Source organism: Corapipo altera, unplaced genomic scaffold (assembly GCF_003945725.1).
Source record: "Corapipo altera isolate COAL_440 unplaced genomic scaffold, ASM394572v1 268, whole genome shotgun sequence".
NCBI classification, from domain to species: Eukaryota; Metazoa; Chordata; class Aves; order Passeriformes; family Pipridae; genus Corapipo; species Corapipo altera.
In genome coordinates, this window is record NW_020884901.1 from 1,014,554 (window position 1) to 1,035,009 (window position 20,456).

Sequence of the window (20,456 nt, forward strand, 5' to 3'; positions counted from 1 at the left end):
AAAAAATTAACTTATTTTAATCAACAGTTTTTTTAATTTCAGGCACTTACACACCTAGAAGGCACATTAGATATGTGGTAGATTTCAGAGAATTCTCACTACCTGTCTGCCTTGCTTTAAAGCACAACCTTTCTGCAGATGTAGGCAGAAGTTCTGTTCTCTATGGATACATTAGAGCTTTACAGAGAGGCTGAGACAGGGCAGACCCATATTAGATGTTAGACAAATGTTTTCACTGAGTGCTCAGACACTGGAACTGCCACACCGGGGGTGTTCAAGAGACGTCCGGAGGTGGCGCTGGGTGATGGGGGGCAGTGCTTTGGGGGTTACAGTGGCAGTGCTGGACTGGATGATCTCAAGGGTCTGCTCCAGCCTTTAGGATTCCCCCATTCCCGACGCCCGCCCCTCGCAGCCCCTCCGGGCCCCGCCGCCATTTCGCGCCGCGGGCGGGGCGGAGCGGGCGGCGCTGCCCCGGAAGTGCTCGGGCCGCGCCCGTTCCTGCCGGGAACATGGCGGCCGTGTCCGTGCTGAGCGCGCCCGCCGGCGGCTTCAGCTTCGACAACTGCGCGCGGTGAGGCCCGGGGCTGCGGGGGGAGCGGGGCCGGCCCGGCCCGGGGCTGCGGGGAAGCAGGCCGGGGGAGCGGGACTGGGACCGGGCCGGGGGAGCGCGGGGTACCCCTCCGGCCGCCTCACTCCGCTGTGTTGCAGGAACTCGCTCCTGGAGGCCGAGCTCGCCCAGAAGGGGCTGCAGGTGCCCGCGCCGCGCAAGACGGGCACCACCATCGCCGGCATCGTGTTCAAGGTGAGGCGGGCGGGGGCGAGGCCGGGCCCGCAGAGGCCTCGGCCGCTGCTGCTGAGTCACCCCCGCTGCCCCCGGGAACGGCCCTGTGGAGAGCGGGAATAATTCTCCCTTCCTCTAGGATGGCATCGTCCTGGGAGCGGATACGAGAGCAACCGAGGGGATGGTTGTTGCTGACAAGAACTGTTCAAAAATACACTTCATTTCCCCCAATATCTAGTAAGTGTTGATATTGTTCCTTGTGTTATTACACAATGGTTAATTGTGTCCATTACTGTGTGATGGTGTTGGTAATGGTACTGGGTTTTTAGCTCTGTCCTTTGCTAACACCAAATATTAAGATGTACTTGAAAACTATTAATTTGTCGACAAGGCTTGAGAATTTGTGGTTTTGTATTTACACTTAAGCAGGCTACCTTGTGTCATGCTCTGAAAATACTGACTGTATGAGAACTTAATTTCCTCAATTTTACAAAGAGAAAATTTCTATTTGTTGCATGAAGCATAGAGGCTTTTGCCTCCCCTGCCCTCCCCACCCTTTCCTGACTTGCTCATGACACTTTTCAGTTGCTGTGGTGCTGGAACAGCTGCAGACACTGAGATGACAACTCAGCTGATCTCCTCCAACCTGGAGCTCCACTCCCTGTCCACGGGACGACTTCCAAGGGTTGTCACGGCCAACAGGATGCTCAAGCAGATGCTGTTCAGGTAACTGAGTGGGCTTCTTGTTTAGTAACAGTGCTGTTAAAACCACTAAGTAATGCTTAAGGAGCATCCTCCCTCAGCTTCTCCCTCAGCTTCCTTACCTTTCATAATGAGACTTTGTAATTGCTCTTTGCTTCGTGGGCTTTTGAACTGAGATGGAAGAGAAATCAAAGTTTTAGAGAATTGGTACTATAGTTGTGCTGTGGTGCAGTGATCACATGGCAAAAATAGAAAGTTATTAATTTAATAGGCTGTTGATCACAGCCATGAAGAACTGTTGGGTACCTTTGGTGAGATGGCTGGGCCAGTAATACTGTAATGTGCAGGCTTGTAAAACTGGGAGTTTTATGTGACTTGCAATGGAAACACTGCCTCAGAATGTTTGCTGGACACTGAAATAGACTGTATTTTCCTAAATTTCTTAATTTGTTGCTCCCAGCTGGTGGAAGTAGCCTGTGTAGTGCAGAGCTACACTGGGTATTTGAGGGACAGTTCTCCAGTGCCTGTGTTGTGTTAAACAGAACCACAGCTGTACTGTGGGGTTTCAGACTCACAGACAAACCTTGCTCCCAGGTACCAAGGCTACATCGGCGCTGCCCTGGTTTTGGGGGGAGTGGACGTGACGGGCCCTCACCTGTACAGCATCCACCCCCATGGATCCACTGACAAGCTGCCCTACGTCACCATGGGTGAGTGACAGCACGGGGCAACACTTCAAACTGGTATTTAAAGTGCTTTTATTTGAACTCCGTTGTTTGCTGAGAGCTGTGCAGGCCTCAGACTTCAAAGATAAAATTGTTCCTGCGTTTATAAGGCGGGTGCACTGTTCTGTTTCTTTACAAACACGGGCTGGAATACTGTTTAACTCTCAGCTGCTGAAAAGCTGGTGTTAGGAGCTTTGCTGTGTGTGTTCCCCACGTGAGAATCGTGGGATTCCCAAAAATTTGCTGAATGAAAAAAATTCCTCAGAAGTGTGGTTTGCATGTAGTCCTGACTTGTGGTTCATATAAATTTCACTTGAGGAACTTGTGTTTCATTTGGAAGACTCGGGCAGTTTTAAAGGGAAGCTTGTTTTTGGTAGAACCATGGAAGTGTGATGGAGAGTCTGAGTAAATGTATCAGAAAACTGATCTGAGGTTGTAGTGTGTCAGATTAGTAAATCAGATTCACCCCGTGCCTGGGGCAGCTTTTATGCTGGTTCTGCTATGGGAAGACGTAAATTCATAGATTTCTGTTAATTTTTTCTGCGCCTGGTTGGCACCTCTGGATCAAACACCTCGGTAGGGTGCTCCTGGAGGGGTGAGGGGTGCGTTTCTCCGTGGGCTGTTGGAGCTGCTGGAGCTGCTGCAGTGGTGCCGGTGTGATGAGCCCTGTGTGATGAGCCGGGATTGATGACCCGGTGCAATTAGCGCTGCAGTGGTGCCCGTGTGATGAGCCGGGATTGATGACCCGGTGCAATTAGCGCTGCAGTGGCGGCGGGAGGCCGCGGGATGGCGCCGCTGCCCCGGGAACGGCCCGCGCGGTCCCGTGCCGGCATTGTGCGGGATTGCTCCCCTGGATCCCGCACCCACGGACCTGCCCCGCTCCCGGCACCGCGGACTGCACGGCCGAGCTGTACCGGGAGCGGCTGCACGTTCCCTGGAGCCAGCCTTGGGCACACGGTGACCTTCCTGCTTTAGTACCGGAGCGGCCTTTCTGAACATCCTGGCCGCTCCTCTTTCCCTCCGCAAAAATAACATAGTTATTCAAACGAGTGGGAAGTAGCATATCAATGGATTAAGTTCCTTGTAGCTTAAACTTTGGTTTGCTGTTGGCAGTACCAGGCCTGGCTGGTGCTCACACGCTCCTTTTGGTCACACTGTCAGACAAAGCCCTTCTCAGCATCACTGTCCTCTACCTTCCCACTCCTGGTGCACTGATACTTCCTCGAGTGACTAGGAGATAATTTATAATTTATAAAATAATTAGCTTATTTTATTATAAGCTAATAAAAAATTAACTTATGCATATAGACAAAAGGCAGAATTGAGACAGCAGAAAAACTATCGAAAGTCAAATCATAGACAGCAGTTGGAATTGTATTTCAGTCTTATTTAACCTGATCTATTGTTTGTCGTTTTTTTCCCCAGATGTTCTAAAGGCAGTTTGTTTAAATCAGGGTAGGTATCTTTGGCCAGTTAGCTTCTGGAAATTCAGTGTTAAATAGGAAAGGAGATTGAGAGGTTGGATTTTATTTTGGTGTGCTGGAGTCTGTGGGTGGACAGAGTGGTGTCCTGCCTTGCAAGGGAAATTTAAAAGGTACTCAGTGCTTACTCAGGAGTGAGAACATCAAATTAAACTGTTTATGCTGACAAAGGACAAAATTGGATTTCAGCAAACGATGCAAGATTGTCTGATGGCTTGGCTTGTCTAGGAAAGCTTCTGGCCAAGACTTATAATGAAATGCATGCATAAAATTAAAGCACTTGGAGTGTGTAGTTGAGCTTTCGGAAGCAGGCGGAGTGTTCAGGAGTCTCTGGTGGCTGGAGCTGCTCCCCTGGTGCCAGTGGTGCTTCATATTCATAAATCAGCTCTTCATGCACTGGCAGTGTGGTGCTGCAGAGCAAGCACTCCCACTGCTGGGAGCCAGCCCCCAGCCAGGATCCGGCTGAAAAATGATCCCAGTCCGTGGGGCTGCGGAGCTGCGGAGATCACGGAATTTTTACCTGGGATGAACAGCAAATTGAATAACAATGAGTGTGTGTGAATAAATGCCCTGTCAGGGAGCCCTGGCAGTGATGGATTAGGAAGTGCTAAACGTTGCTCTCTCAAGGCTCTGCACATCCTCCAGTGTGGCAGGTGGGGTAGCAAACAGGTCCTTGGGTGAGGAGATGGACTGTACTTAGCAATAAGAACTTGTCTTCAGTGAAGGTTCTGCTGAAAAGATCCAGTTCGTCTGTTTTAGAAAAGCTCCTGCAGTTACAAAGCACAGTGAAAATTATTGTCAGCTGGATTTTTTTGCTATGTATCAGTAATTATCTTTGACTTTAAATCACTACTGAAGTGGTACAACTGCTCAAGTGAAGACCAGATAGTATTTTTAAAGTGAATTATTACAATTGCATCCAGGAAATTTGATAACTGTTGTGAAAATTCAGGAAATGACCAATGCTGCTTAAGAAAACAATAAATTCTCTTATGGTCTCATAACTTACCTGCTTCATACCAGTCATCAGACTGAAAGGCATTTGTCTCAGAATGGAGCTTTACCTCTCAGCTTCTGTAGTTCTTTAGAATTTGCTTGGCAGTCAGTATTTTTATATATTTAAATACTAGATTAATACTTCCTAAATATTTGTTTCTAAAGTGCAGCTTACTGAAAATGTATGCAAAAAAATTTCTTTGGAATTGAAATGACATCTTTTTCTTGATGGTTGTGTTTCCAAGGGTGTTAAATGTAACCATTCCTAGCAGTTAATGGGTTTTGAAGATCCAGCTGAAAGGGTTTTTTCCCTGAATGTTATATAATAGAAATAACTGATAACTTTACCAATTATTCTTTCTTTTAATTCTTACTGCTCATGCACAGCAGAGAGAGAGAAACTTTAAACATGTAAAAAAAAAAAAAGTCCAACAAAGGAAATTTCCTATTTCTGCATTGGCTGTGTGTTGACTTCAGTTTGAAATCTTAGCTAAGATAAACACCTGGTTTGGTGTCTCTGGAATCTGGGCTCAGCTTTCCTGAAGGTTCTGGTAGATTGGAGGCTGAACTGCTGCACCTTTGGAGGGCTGAGTCCGAACTGGCAGTGACTTAAATCAGTTATTGTGTGTATGAGGTGGGAAATCCATCCCTAATTAATGGATGGTGTTTTGCTGTGTTTGGATTTTATCTTTCTCCAGACATTATGTTTGGGAATTGTGAAGCTTGTTTCTACATAAAGGCAAAGCATGCTTGTTAAAAATGAATTATTGTGCGAGTGCACGGACAAGAGAGCAGCTGTTTCCACACATACAAACAAGTTCTCCATAGACCCTTAATATCCAAGTTTTCTGTGTTTTTATAGGAACTGCAATAAGAAAACCTTATTGCAGTGTTTACTTAAGTTCCCAGATTTTATTGCCTGCTCTCCTGTTACAATGCAGCTTTCACAAGGCAGTTGAAGTACTTGGAACATTGTGGGGTTTGCCAAGGAGAGGGCAGTTGGTGTGGTGGGACAGTGGGGTCTCAGCCCCTCTGGGCAGTGACTGTCCTTGGCTGCTGTGCCCTCCTGTGTGCCAGGGGCTGTGCCCGTCCCCAGCAGGGCAGGGGGCCTGCCCTGGCTCCTGTGCCACAGGTGGATGTGTGTGTGCCAGCAGGATTTCCCACTGCACTTCCCATCTCTGTGGGCAAACAGCACGTGGTTTGTCTGGTGGAGACCCTGGGCAGTGTTCATCCATTGCTGTGAACACCCCGGGCTTACATCTGGTGCTGGGAACAGTGAAGAATTTTCACTGTGCTGTTTAAGATAAAATCTGTTCTGTCAGAGAATGCTTAGCTGTGCTGGGAGGCTTTTGCTAAGGCAGTTTTTAACTGCAAGCTTATAAAGCTTATGTTTGGGATTTATAAGCACCAGAGAAAAAAGCAAACGAGTCTGTTCAGCTTTTCCAGCTTTACTTCCTGTTCTGTTAGAACCTCCTTAGGATCTGGGTTTTCAGATGTAAATATCTACATGTAGGTTTAATTAAGTTAAGACTTTCAACAACTCTTTGAAAATTTACATTTTCAAATGTAGGAGTATCTGTATTTAGTTATTTAAAGCTGATACTGGATTTGGCATTTATTGTGTCTTGGTAACATAGTGGGATAAATAATTAAGTGTAATTCTTTATGTATAAAGGATTTCATGTGCTGTAATGTAAGGTTCCCCCTCCTTTTTATTTTTTCTTTTTCCCTTATATCTGCTGAGTTCCTGCCCATTGGTTCTTTTGGGAACTTATTTTAAAAAGGAACTGGAGGAATTAATCCAACCTGAACCACATGTAATCAGTAATTTTTACATGTCAGTAGAATTTTTAAGAAATTAAGACCACTTTTTCTTAGCTCAGTAGCTAATGTAATAATTTCAGTCAAATTGGGCATTTATACCTTTTATATTTCATTCTTTCATATTTTTTAGTCTTTGCACTCTAATTTTGTCAAATAACCCTTCTCCAAGGGCAGGATTGCTTCCCAGCTTTGAGGATTTCCGTTCTGCTCATAGTAGGCCTTCATTTGGGTGTAGCAAGAACGTGGGCTTGGTTTGAGACCATAGCTCAGATATTTTTTTTCCTTATTAGAAATGTTCCTGTGTCATTCCAGAAGAATTATTATTTTGTGGTTCAGGTCTTGTATTTGTTTTGGCCCCCACCTTATTTTGACCTTGTTTGAAGGATCAGTAAAATTCCTTGTACTTGTGATTTGCTCTGTGATATCAGCTGTTTGTATCAGCAGTTCATTTCTGCTTAAAAATCTGTTTTATTCCCAGTTTCAGCATTTAAAAAATGGAGTTGTGTATTGCTCCAAGGTGTAAATGAATAGTCATTGCCTGTAATACAAGTACACACTTAGAGTGTCCTACTGCTTTTAGATGTGATGTATTTGGTACTGTAAAGGTAATGATCCTCAACCACAGCAATATTCTGTAACAGGAATATCTGTCATATTCATCGGGATTACCATGTTCATTGATTTGTGTCTGTAAATCTGCTGTTTCAACCCTTTAAATTTGATCTATAATTGGACCTCCTTAAATGGTTCAGCTAAGGTAGTCTGTATTTTCTCAACAGTGTCACTGTCAGCTTCTCCTTTTTCATTATACATTCAGCAGACTTGATAAAATCAGCAGGACACCTCATTTGAAACTGTTTAATCGCTGCCTTTTGCTTTCACTAAACCATTGAGGTGGTCAAGCGATATACACAAATCATTTTAAATAGGAAATATGGCTTTCTCTGTGACCCAGCTAAACAGATAGCAGTATGCAAAACAAGTTAAAAAGTAATAAATGCCAAAAAATCTTCTAATTGGAGTAAAAAATTGCAGGTAACTTTATTCACTCCCCAAAAGTAGTGTTCTCTGAAATATGGGTAGGGCCACAGACAGACAAGATAATCTTCCTGAAGGCTCACTCTTTCTGCACAAAGCAAGTTTACAGTTTCAGATAGTGTCATCCTGCTTTTTGTATTATTTCATGGAAAGCCCATTTATAACCCTGCAGTCCCAGTGCTTTGGGCAGAGGTGGCTCCTGTTCCATGGCTGCACTTGCACCTCGTCCCTTCTGGAGAAGGAACATTAAACCTGTGGTTTCATCTCTGTCACTTTGTTCAGCTGTTATTGTTCAATGTAAAAATAATGGCACAGAGTAAATGCACAACAGACTGTTTCCAAGTTGCTGGGGGAGATAAGCTGGTGGCAGCAGCCCCTACCCTGCTCCCGTGGCTGGGTCACCCACCCCACGTGTAGGGTGACAGTGCCAGGGCCGGAGCCATCTCCCCATTCCCACATCCCCTCTCAGGAGGGCAGGCACGGGAGCAGGGCAGGAGCACTGGAGTAGGGATTCCATTAACCTCATTTTCATATCTGGTGTTCAGACTGGTCAGAAGGAAAGGGCTCTCAGGGTGGGACCGTGCTGAGTGTGTGCACACAAGCTGCACCTCTGGGCTTCAGTTAGGAGCTGGCCTTAGCACAGACACTTGAGAGTGTGGTGAGCTGAGCTGGGCTTCACTCTGGTCTGTGCTGCTGAAATGGGTTATACTTTTCTCTCAAAAAATACCCTGTGTAACTCCACAGGCTAAAGGAGTGTCCTGATGTTGTCCCCACAGGTTCTGGATCACTGGCAGCCATGGCAGTGTTCGAGGATAAGTACAAACCTGACATGGAGGTAAGAATGTTGGGGTTTTAAATCTCACTGTTTATTCCCTCAGTAATCCCTGTGATCACAAGAATTTAAGAGGTTTGAAGCTTTAAAGAAGTTAAAACTGCTCTAGTTTTGCTGCACTTAAAATATACTAGTGCCAGCTTACTGTAAAGTTGTAAAAATTGATGGATAAAATAAATTTGCAAGAAGCTGTATTTCTAGATGGAAAAATGTGTGCTTTTAATGTAGGTGAAAGCTTTAAAAACCTACAGCTTACTGGTTATAGCTGACTTCAGGAATTTACCAGCCCTTGCACAGTCAATATTGCTGGTTTTTTATCAGTCAGTCCTTCTCTCTCAGTCTTGAAAAGAGAATGCTACAAAAAGTGTTCAAGTAGTACATGAAACAATCCTGGTTGATTTGGTATGTTCAGAACTAGTGTCTGCAATTTAACATCTATTGAAAGCTGATTATCAGAAGACTCTTAAGGTTGTGGGTTTTGTGTTTTGCTGCTGATACTGATAAAAATTGAAAAATGTTTGATTGGTTGTTAGAATCATTCAGGAGAGCTAAAATCTGAGTGTCATGAGATCAGAACAAGCTGTTCAGTTACAAAGGGATGCAGTGCATTATTTTTTATTTTCTGTAGTATTTTCTTATACTTGGTTACACCATGTTCAGTGCTCCTAAACTAAACCCTGAAAATCCGGTTGTCTCCAGACCCACTATTGATGAAAATAACCCCAAAGCAATTACAGGGCTTTCTGTAACTCTATTTTGTAAAATGCCTCAGTAATGTCAAGCCCTCTTAAACCACATTAATCTCTTTAGACTCTCTGCGAACACTTCTTCTCATTCCAATTGATTGATAATTCCACAGTAAAGGAAAAATGAGAATTGAACACAAAATTGAAAATTGAACCCATTAAAAATTATCTGTAACACTAACAGTCACAATCATTTCAGTCTAAAATGCAGATAAATCTTGCAGCTCTCCAGTATCCCTGAGTAATGTGGAAAAGGAAGAAGTTTATTTGCATCAGCAGAGATCTTCAAATGCTCCTCATTTTTGTTCTGCAGCTGCTGTGGGTCAGTTCCTCCCCTTCAAGTGCACTGTGTTTTGGGGTGATGGTCCCGTCAGTCCACCAAATTCCTCTCTATAAAGCTGATAGATTAAAATGTAAAGTGATCTCTTGTACCCTGTCACCTGTCCTGATGAGGCACCATGTCTAATACCAGTTGATTTAAAAAAAAACCAAACCCACCTTGTTTTGAGAAGTTTGCATTAGTTAATTGCTGAAGGGTTGGTAAGAAGCAGTTTTCCAACTCCCCCTGGCCCTGGCTCCTCTCCTGTCAGTACCTGTGCAGTAGCTGTAAGTGTGCAAAGTTCTGGACACACAGGAGGATCAGGGTTCCTGTGTTGCCACGGTGTTTTGGGTGGTATCTGAAGACTCTGGGCTTCTGGTCCTCAGTGTATTTATAAATGTTACCAGAAATACTGGAATACTTTTCGTAGGCACTCGAGTGTCTTGGGGAGGGAGCGTCACAGCAGATGGCTGATAGAGCCACTCCAGAGAGGAAGACTCTCTGTTTTCCCCTCTCCCCTCACGCTGCTGTAAGAATGGCAGTCTCCTTTTCCAGCCTCCTGGGTGACTGTGCACTTGGTGTGTGTGCTGTTCCACTGAAAACATGGACTGCAAATCCTGGGAATCAACAGCTACAGCACAACAGTCCTCTTTCAGAGATACAAATGGCAAAGAGCTGTGCTGTGCAACTCACATTTTCATCTGATTCTCAGCTAGTTTTCAAGCTTGTATTTTAAGTCATTTTCTGTGTAAGAGCAACCGGAAAAGGCACCAAAAATTGGTAAATCTCCAAATTTTCCTATTTAGAAAGGTCATCCTCATTAAACTGTCTTCACACACAACCATAAGTGGCAGCAGATAGTCACTGTTATAACAAGCATGCAGAAATGCACCATACCAATTTGTTGAAATAGATATTTAGATTTTGAGACTCGGATGTACCTTAACTCTTCCTTTGGTTTTCCTGGATAATCTGGTATCTATCTAATAGCAATTCAGGAAGTGTATTAAGCAAACCAGCAAAGTTTCAGGTGCTAAAGCTCAATTGTACTCCTAAACACTTCCTCTGTTATGGCTGCCAGCTTAATATTTACCTTTTAAGTCAGATATGTTTTTTTTACAGTAAATTAACAAAATAACAAATTTTTCTATTGAAGTAAATCCAAATTAAATCTGAAGTATGCCATGTGTATTTTACATAAAACTTCCTATGAAATTGCATTGAAAATAAACTTAAAATTCCTGGAGATTAATTTAATAAAATAGGTAGAAAATTATTATTTTTCTGTCAAGATCAATGCTCCTTTCTCTTGCACTAATTGTCAGAATATCTTCCTAGGGCTACTGGAGGGTAGTGGTGTGCTTCAAGACCATCACATCACAGAAAAATGATTCAAAGGCAAACTGTCCTGCACCCTCTGGTATCAACTTGCAAATTAGCATCTGGAATGTAATTAAACAAGCTTAATGAAAGTAGCAGCTGAATACTACTGGAAAAGACAATCAGCTTTTTTGCTTCTGATATATATTCTGTACTATTGAAGCTGATCACCAAACGCATCGTGTGAGCACAGTTAAAAAAAAATTAGCATTTATTTGAAGAATAGGAACTGTTTTTCATTCTGTTATGCTTTTGGCATGCACTGGTGTCCCAGGAGAGCCATGCCACAGCAGATAGTGCACAATATTTATAAATCCATGACAGGCAATAATAGCAACTTGAAAAATTCTTTTGCTAGAATTTCAAGTTGAGAGCTGCCAAAAGCTGAGAGGATCAAATCTGCAGTGGCAGCTGCTGTGCCCTACAGTTAGAATTGTAGACTTTGAAGATGCTCAACTAAAAAAAAAAAATAACTAAAAAAAAAAAATAAAAAAAAGACTGCAGGCTTAGCCAATTTTTGCAGGTTTCTAGAGCCCTGGCTCTCTGCCTTTTGAAGATGAGTTGCTGAAGCTTCTCCCAGTGCCTGAGGCATGCTAACACCAGCAGGATGTGTTTTTTTTCCATAGACTTAGTGTGTCTTCAGATTTAAGTAGCACATGCTTTGTCAGTGCCAACTGTGATGGTCCTTTCCCTGGCTGCGGTGCCGGGAGCTGATCCTCACCCCCACCATTCCGAGGGGATGGATGGGGAGGGATGGGGATGGATGGGGAGGGATGGGGAGGGATGGGGAGGGATGGGGATGCCCCAGTGCCACTTGTGCAGCTGATTTATGGAGGCAGAGCTCGCTGGGGAGCCAGTGCTGGCCTCTGGAGGAACCATTATAGATCGCTGAGCATGGGAACACTTTCAGCCCTCAAGGCCTGTAGATGCTTCAAAAATGTAATGCCAAGCACCTAACTGCTGTGGAACAATATTAATCTGTCATGTGGGCAGCTATAGATCTGCTTTAAAAAACATAAGTGGAAGAACAGCACATCTAATGGAGTGTTTTGAGCTCAGATCTTTCATTGCAGCCAATTTTTCTTCCAATTGAGTCGCCACGTGGTTTTTAAACCTCACAGTCATTTTGCAAATGCGTTTGTGCCTTCTGGTGTTAAACAATAACAAAGAAATACTGGATATGGAAACCGTCGTGGTCTGGGGAGAAAAGTGTCTACAGAATTAAATACTGGAATTCTGGGTTTATCTATCCTCTGGTTCTTCAGTTCCTCAGGAGATGGGGAGAGGGGATATATTTTATTCTGGTATTTGATTTCTGGTGTTTGAAAAGTAGAAGCTTTTTGTCTGTAGAAGAATTACTTGATCCACAGTGGAGCTGTGTTGTAGCCTTCTTGTTTAAGCAAGGAAATAGGCTGCTTGTAACTTCATTTCTTTTCTGTATTTCATCAAAAAAGCCAGGTTTAATAAAAAGAGGCTCCAAAAGGATGAGGACCAGTAGAAGCCACAGAAAGCAGAGCTATTGCAAGGAAAAGGAAGTAAATCTTGGAGTAATGAGTTCAGGAGCATAGAATAGGTGGAAAAAAATGAAAGGAGATAGTCTGGCAGATAGTTAATAATTATTTCTAGGATAGATCACTACAAATATGTGAGATGATATTTACAGTCATTTATTGTACCGTTTCTGAAGTGTGGCAGGAAATCAAGTGTTACTGAATGAAAACAAAAATACCCTGGAGGGTATGAACAGATGAAAAGCAGAGGAGACTGTTCTGAGTGTGCTCCACATGGAACACAGCTCTCTCCCCTGCAGCAGCTGTGCTGTCCCCAAACCTGCAGCTTGCTGTCCCACTAGAGGGGTGTTTTCCTTCCCCTGTTGGCCAGGTTTGCTTTGGTGGCCATTCTGCAGTGATGACTCTGCTCCCCTGTTTGGGGCCAGCGTGGGTTGGGAGCAATCTGGTGAGCAGGTTGGCGGGCAGGTTTGGGAGAAGTGATTTTTGAGGTACTTGTGAGTATCCCCCTATCCCTGAGTGAAGCAGCTGAGGCACAGAGAAGCCTTTCCTCTGGATGCTCCACGTGCTCTGGGATCTTTGCTGTACCGAAGTGCAAAGTACCCCGAATGCAGCTCTCACTGTGTACCTCTTATTTCACTAAAAAATGCATCAGGCAGGTACAAAATATTATGAAAACATGTCACTTTCTTCCATTTCTAAGCAGCTGACACAAAGATCCTTCAAACGTTCCTGTGCTCACATTTCCCACTGTCCCTCAATATGGTGGAATTGTTTTTGTTTATTAACCACCGGCAGGAATAGTGAGCTATTTTTGGAATCTGTCAAAACTCTCTAATCCTCAGCAATAGTTGTCTCGGCGTGTGCGGGGGGCTGGGCGGGTGACAGGCTGCAGATGAGCCCGTGTTCATTAGTGATGGAGATCAGGGTGGCTGTGCCCCACGGGCTCAGGTGTGGGACTGTGGCTGGTCCCGCCAGCTGACACCCCTTAATGACACACCCCTTAATGACTGTGCGGGACCGGCCCCCTCGCTGGGTCGGGCTCAGCTCCTGCAGACAATGGAGATCAGCCAGACTAGGGGAGTTAGGCTGGAGAGCCTGCCTGAGATACTCGAACCCCTGCTGGTGTCAGACACGGAGATTTAAGTAAACGTGGGGGGGAAATCTGACTGGGTGAACAGAAAGCAGGACTTTGTGTTTGTGTGCCTTGGGTGTTTCATTACCCGTGACAGGAACTGAGCCTGTTAGTGGCATATCTCCACTCTGTGGTGCCAGAGCTCGTGGTGCTGCACTTTGCAGCTCTCCTGACATAGCTGTGTTAGTGTCTCCTGCAGACATGGATTTTCATGGGTAAATACCAGGTGTTAGTGCATACAGTCAGCCAGAAAATAAAGGCTTATCGTACCTGCTTCTTATTCTTAGGTTAGATAACAATTATCCTCTGGTAACCTGGTTTCTGCCTGACACATTGGACAGTTTGTACAGTTTTCATCTTCTTTCACAGAACTGTGCCCTGGATTGATTTCCTTTGTGGAACTGGTATTAAACAGGAAACATGGGCTGATTTGGAGTGTGCCAGCTAGGTGTGCTGTGGAGTGGCTGGGATTACAGGTGAGGTGTTTGGAGGTGTCCTCTCTGAAGGGATCAAAGCCCAGTTTGTGGGACACTGCCCAAGTACCAGTCTGAGTTACCAGTAGTGCCGCCTTCCAGTGTGCTGTTTGCAGACTGCACTGAGGGAAACAAATGTTGCCTCCGTGTAAATTGGGCCTTGCTGCACACAAAGAGCAACAATTTCTTCACCTTTATGAAAGTAACACTTAAACTTTGTCCGTAATAATGTAGACAAGCCGGCCAGAAGCAGGGCTCTGTGTTAAGAGATCATTTCACTGCACAGGGTAGGGGGAGGACAGGTAATTATTTTTGATGCATTTCTCAGGAGCAGGTGTTCCAGTTTAAATTGTTCCAGTTTGTATATCTCCCATAAGTGCAGAACACAGGCAAAATGTACTGGAAAATATTTCACATGGCACAAAGCCCGAGCGCTGCTCCCGCAGCGAGGGCCGGCCAGGCCGAGGGCAATTGCTGTGAGGGAATGGGGATGAGGCAGAGCTGGGAGCCAGCCTGGGCTTTATGGAGCATTTTGGTGTATTAGGGAGGATAAATTACCAGAAAGCCCAAGGCTTCCTTTCCAGATAAAATGTTGACCTTCATTCCCTTCCATCCTTTTGTCAGAGGTAAAGCAATAGTCATATGAGCAGAGATTTGCTTTATTCAAAACCAGATGTGCTATTAATTTGTTTATCTGCAGTAATATCAGGTAATTGTCACTGTAGTCTCTTGCAGGGTTTGCATACCCGGGGGGTGAGGGTCGGTGTGTGACCCTAGGGCAGCTCAGGGAACAGCAAACTGGGGCTCTCCCAGTGCCAGGGGAGATTTACAGCTTTGGTACTGCTGAGAGAGTTCTCCTTTTGAGAATCTGTTCCCTAAAAACCCATGGACTTCACCCATATGCAAGAGGTGATGGATTAAATCAGTTTTCCTACTCGTTCTTAGTTCAGAGTGTGGGAACAGTATTAAAAGAAATCTCGTAGTTGTGAGAGGAGCTTGTAATTTAATTCCATGCCATTGGAAATATGGATTGTACTAATCCCCACGTAGGGAATGACATACAGCAACTAATGTTATTGAATAGTAGTTCCGAATCATATAAGTTCCTTGCCTTGGCAGGTAATTTGACATAAATTGTTAATGTAAATCCAGGTTAGTGGGGAAGACATTATTTTACTAAAAAAGATAAACTGCTGATTAATTCAGTATAGAACTCAATTACAAATTGAAAGTGTCTCTGCGGGATGCCAGTACCCTAAAGACAGCAGATGTTGAATTGATACTCCAGCATATTTCACCCTGGTATGAAATATTAACGTGGTTTATTATACTGGTGTATGATATCAGAGAGGGGGTGGGGATGAGCCTGGGCTCACAGGCAGCTTCCTTGGAACAGGGAAAAAAACTGTTGTCTCTGAGAATAATAATTAGGGACTAGAGAGCAGTTTGTTTGGAAAGTTCTTACTAGAAAATGGTTAGAAAAATAAACATTTACTGAAGCTTTAGTCACAATGAAGCTGACATAAAATGCATAGGTCTAATATGAAAAACCAAGAAATAAGAGACAAGGAATGTCATTCCTTGCTTCTGAGGCAGCCCTGGGAATGCACACTTTTTGGGGGGAAGACTTGTAATTCTGAGTGGTTTGAAGGTCACAGCCCATTTCCAGCACAGTCCAGCCAAATCCATTCTGACTGCTGGAGCCTTCCAACCTCCCCCTACAAGGAACACAAAGTACTTCTCAGATTTGTTCTCCCTGGACTTAGAGCAGACCTGAGCATCTCTCACAGTTATGGGCTGATCTCCACCCCACAGCCCCCACACAGCCTCTCACACCCCGTGCTCTGCTGATTGCTCTCCCAAAGTCTAATTATGCTTCTGGAGGTGATTTTGTCCTTCAGGAGGTATTGCTTTCCTACCTCCAAATTCCCAACACTTCTTTATGGATTTATTTTTTTATTATCATTGTCTTTCCTGAAGCTTGTGATTTTTTTTCCTTCCCTTCTCTTCCCATAGGAGTCTTGGGGATTCTCACTTTAAGTAGGATCAACTTTTTATAGTATATAATTTGAGCATATTTCATTGTTTTAAAGGACTGCTGTGATGAGTATTTACATTTGTTTATTTTTACAAAAATAGTTACCTGCTTATATTCATGTTATACAAATATTGATAGTGCACTGCATTTGAAATTCTTCTAAGAATTGCTGTTGGAGAACTGCACTGTGTGTATTGCATCTCTGACAGCATCCTGGTGACCTGCAGAAGGGATTCATATTGTTTTGGTAAGAATTAGAAAAAAAAAATAATTTCTAGAGCTTTTACATCTGAAAAAGGCATTTCCTGTTTAACTTGCTTGTGGAGCCACAAAATGTTGCAGAAATAATGTTCCCAAAGCCCTTCCAGCTGCTCCTTTTGCTGCTGGAGCAAAATGATAAACTTGTTTACAGGCTATTAGTAAAGACAGTATTAATGTAATGTAGAAATACCCTCATCTCCTGTAGGAAAGTCTCTTTTTTCCTCTAGTAGCACTTGAAGTCTGGAAATTGCTTAAGAGAAACTTGGTTCAAGTCATATACAAGAATAATGTGTAAAAGTTGCTCCTGGGTGCTGTGTGGGACTGGCGGCAGAGCAGCTGTGAGAGGTAATCCATCAGCCCTGAGTGTCTGCAAACTGCAACTCTCCAGATAACAGGTTTAAAGTAAAGATTTAATACAGCCTCTATCTACTGTGATGTTGCAGTGACAGTTTAAAACTCATTCTCTAAATCTCAGCAGACTTTATAGCCAGCAGTGGGCCCATATAAAGCTTAATGGCATTACAACACATAAATCATCTTTTAAAGACGCTACCAGTAGCGCCAATATTAAATGCAGACAATTGTCTGTGTTATAAATAATTTATCAAACACCGTTTCAGATTAGCCTTCCATGCTGAGTTATTTATTTTAGCCTTTACTGCCCTATTCCTCAGGCACCCTTTGGAAGCTCTGTGCCTGGTCAGTGTAATGAACTGGGGTCTGTTCCCCCAGCACAGCTGTGGTGACCATTACCATGGAGCTGGACCTCGCTGCCTTTGCCAAGCGCTGCCCATTTGTCAGGCGAGGTAAATGGAGCTGCACATTGGAGTCCAGGGACACATTGTGGGCTGTGATGGGGACAGACAGATCGCTCCATAAAGTGCTGCTTGTCACTGCTCGCTGCCCCTACAGTTCATCACTCGCTGTAATCTCATTTAAGGAGCACTCTGGGCCCCACAGGAGGATATTCCCAGTTAGCTTGGTCTTTGCAACCATAAAGCAGGAAGTGCTCCTTTTATATACTCTGAACTTTTAGGGTTTTTTAAGATTAATTATTACAGTGGCTCATTGAGGCCCTGTACTTCAGACTGTGTCAGCAGTTTCCTGCTAGCCCCCTATTTTGTGACTGGAAACAGCAGTCCTTGCTGAACTCCATGCAGGATTTTTCTTGTGGCTGTCCTGGCCAGCTTTCTAAATTGTAAAAAGAAGATCAGGAAACAGCACCAAGGCAGGGTTTTCTAAAATGACAATTCCTGCAGGTTCACAGACTGGGCTGCACTCTGGCAGTGAAGGAGCTGAGGTTACAGCCTGGGCTCTCTGTGCAGTGGCTGCCTCAGTGCACTTACAGCTCTGCTCTACTGATTGACCTTTAATGAGTATTTTTAGAATTATTTTGATAACAGTAGGTTCATAGAGTACATTTTTAAAAGCAAATATATTTTAAATTAGAAGAGTCTGTGAGATTTACTGTGTTGTCTTAAAGATGAAATTAAAAGGAAGAATGGCACAGACCTCCCCCAATTTGCTGTAGTATTCCTAAACTGTTTTTCTTACACTAACACTCATGTAGCTTAAAATTATTCTGGTTTTGCTACCACTTAATTTTTAGAACAGATCTACGCACACTTCTTTGATTCATTTTATTTACTTGCACTATAGTACTAAAATACCCTTAGTCTGCAACAAATCAGTCTTTTATCAGTTGAGTGAGGAATTACTTGCTTATCATGGTTTTATTGCCAAAAACACTGAAGAAAAGGTACAGGAATTATTTTTACAGCATGGCTGTATTGTTCTAGTCAGCTTAGTAGGAAGCATAATTTATTTTTTTTTATTTTATAAAGAGTAATAGTGGTAGAACTGGGAGTGAAGTAGGAATTGCAGCTGTTTCTGTTGTTCACTGCAGGGCGTGTCCTGCTCCAGTCCTGTGCCTGCTGCACGACCTGGGACAGAATGGGTCCAAACGTCTGGGTGCAGGGATGTGCTGCTGATTTATCATTGCTGTACTGGAGCAGGCAGTGTTTGCAACCAGTTCCTTACACACCCTTGAGAGAAGGAAGGGTCTCAGTGCTTTGGGCTGGAGAGGTGCTGGAAGCCCAGTGTGTGCACATACATGTCTGTATCTCCGTGGGCACAGCCTGCTTTCCTGGCACGGTGCCACTGGCAGCTCACCGGGCACAGGAACAGGCTCAGTGCAGCTGAGGAGCAGGACGTGCCCTCGCTGGGAGCTGCAGAGGGAGCCAGTGCCACTGGAATGACTCGGGAAGGCTCAGTGCCACCAACACTCTATTCCTGATGCCTCACAGCAATACCAGTCGTGGTTTTGTGGTGGTGGTGAGAATGTGATGATCAGAGGTCGGGTGTGATATTCTGCTGGATAGTTAGATGAACCTGAAATGTTTCCATGTAAAAGACACTCCTGTGGATGTTGTTTGTGTAGGGTGGGCTCTGTTGCACTCTGGTTCAGGCTGTTTCAGGTCTAAATAGTAACTCTGTTTCAGTCACATCCATTACTGTAGCAAAACTTTTTTTTTTTTCTTAAATAGTAAAAACTAATTGCAGTATTTTGACAGCAGTACTTTGACCAGTGTTTTCAGCAGGTTTCTTTAAATTCTCTGCATTTGTGCTCAGGACTGGAATTACAGCTGTTCTCCAGCTCAGCTCTGTGCAGAGCTACTCCATCCCAAAGCTTGTGTTAGGATGAGCAGATGAATTTTGCAAACCAAGCCATGCTGCAAAATCATAGGAATAATTTTGGTGCTATAAAGGCTGATTAAATAGCCCTGACCTGGGGAAGCCTTGTACCTGAACTCCAGTGACTCTAATGTGTGTGCAGCTGTCACACAAGACAGGCAGCTGGAATGTACATGTGCACAAAAGCCTGGAAGTTAAAAATGGTAAAATTTATTTTCTCCATTCATTAAGACAAAAAAAATAAAAATCTGAGTTTTGCTTCCCACATGTCTTTAGCAAGTCTGATCCATCCTGGGGGTGGTGGAGCACGGGCAGGATAAAGGGTTGTCCCTGGACAGCCCCCCTGTTCATGCCCTGTGGCACTCTGGTGATGGTCCTGGGAGCTGCCAGCCCTGGGCAGTGACAGCCTGTGAACTGTTGCAGGAGGAGGAGGCCAAGCAGCTGGTGAGAGACGCCATCGCAGCCGGGATCTACAACGACCTGGGCTCCGGCAGCAACGTCGACATCTGTGTCATCAGCAAGAACAAGCTGGACTTCATCCGGCCCTACGACGTGGCCAACAAGAAGGGGGACAGGTGAGTGACCCTGAGGCTGTGTGTGATCCCTGCTCTGCCCAGCGAGTCCTGCTTTTGCCAGAGAGATCTCTGACCTGTGGGTGGATTGCAGCTGAGCAGAACCAACGAGTGGCTGTACCTGCAGCTGAACACAGGCTGGCAGAGGCACATGCAGAGAACAGGGCAAGTTCTTCCCTGCCACAGTTTTACCAGGCTCTTGAGTTTTGGGCAGTTTGAGGAAGTAACAGAGTTTTGTCTTTGCTGCCCAGACCACTGATTTCTGTAAAGACCTTTCCAGTTATGTGGCAATTTATTTTTATTTTTTTATTTTTTTTTTGTAATCAGAGTTTTCTGAACTTGCTGGTTTATCTGAAACTTTGTCAGTTAGTGCAGTCAGCTTAGACTTTGCAGTAGGCACAGTTCTTTACTTATTCTGGACTTTTGTAGGAAACTTCTAAAGGTGATCAGTTCTAAAACTCTCAGGCACATGGTGTGACTCTTGGGGATGGTCCTGTGCAGGGCTAAGGGTTGGACCTTGTGGGTCCCTTCCAACTCAGCATATTCTGTGTGATTCTGTGATTCTGTAAAATTTAAATGCAAGTTTTCCCATGTATCATCTTCCTGACCAATTTTCCCCCATTTCTTTCCCAGGTTTGGCAGGTACAAGTGTGCAAAAGGAACGACTGCTGTTCTCACAGAGAACGTGGCTCACCTGGAGCTCGAGGTGCTGGACGAGACCGTGCAGACCATGGACACGTCCTGAGCTCCGACTGTGGCTCTGTCTGGCCCAATAAAGAGGCTCTGCCCCCTCCCTGTCTGTGGCTGGTCCTTCCTGCTCTGTCCAAGGTGAGGCTCGAGCAGCAGAGCTGCAGCAGCTCCGTCCTGCAGGGCTGGGGCTCTGAGAGCTCTGTGGGCGAGGGCAGGGCAGAAAACCAGCTGCCTTGTTACCTCACTCCAGGAGCAGAACAG

The 20,456-nt window shown here is 44.5% G+C and overlaps 1 protein-coding gene across 1 annotated transcript; it reads left to right on the forward strand.

Annotated features, from left to right (window-relative positions):
- Positions 1–477: 477 nt before the first annotated feature.
- On the forward strand, positions 478–20,304 carry PSMB7 (proteasome subunit beta 7). The gene is made up of 8 exons (XM_027650102.1): positions 478–571; positions 709–802; positions 921–1,018; positions 1,367–1,507; positions 2,078–2,193; positions 8,324–8,382; positions 19,357–19,508; positions 20,139–20,304. The coding sequence occupies exons 1-8, from the start codon at positions 510–512 to the stop codon at positions 20,248–20,250; spliced, it is 834 nt and encodes a 277-aa protein (XP_027505903.1). The 5' UTR covers positions 478–509; the 3' UTR covers positions 20,251–20,304.
- The last annotated feature ends 152 nt before the right edge of the window (positions 20,305–20,456 follow it).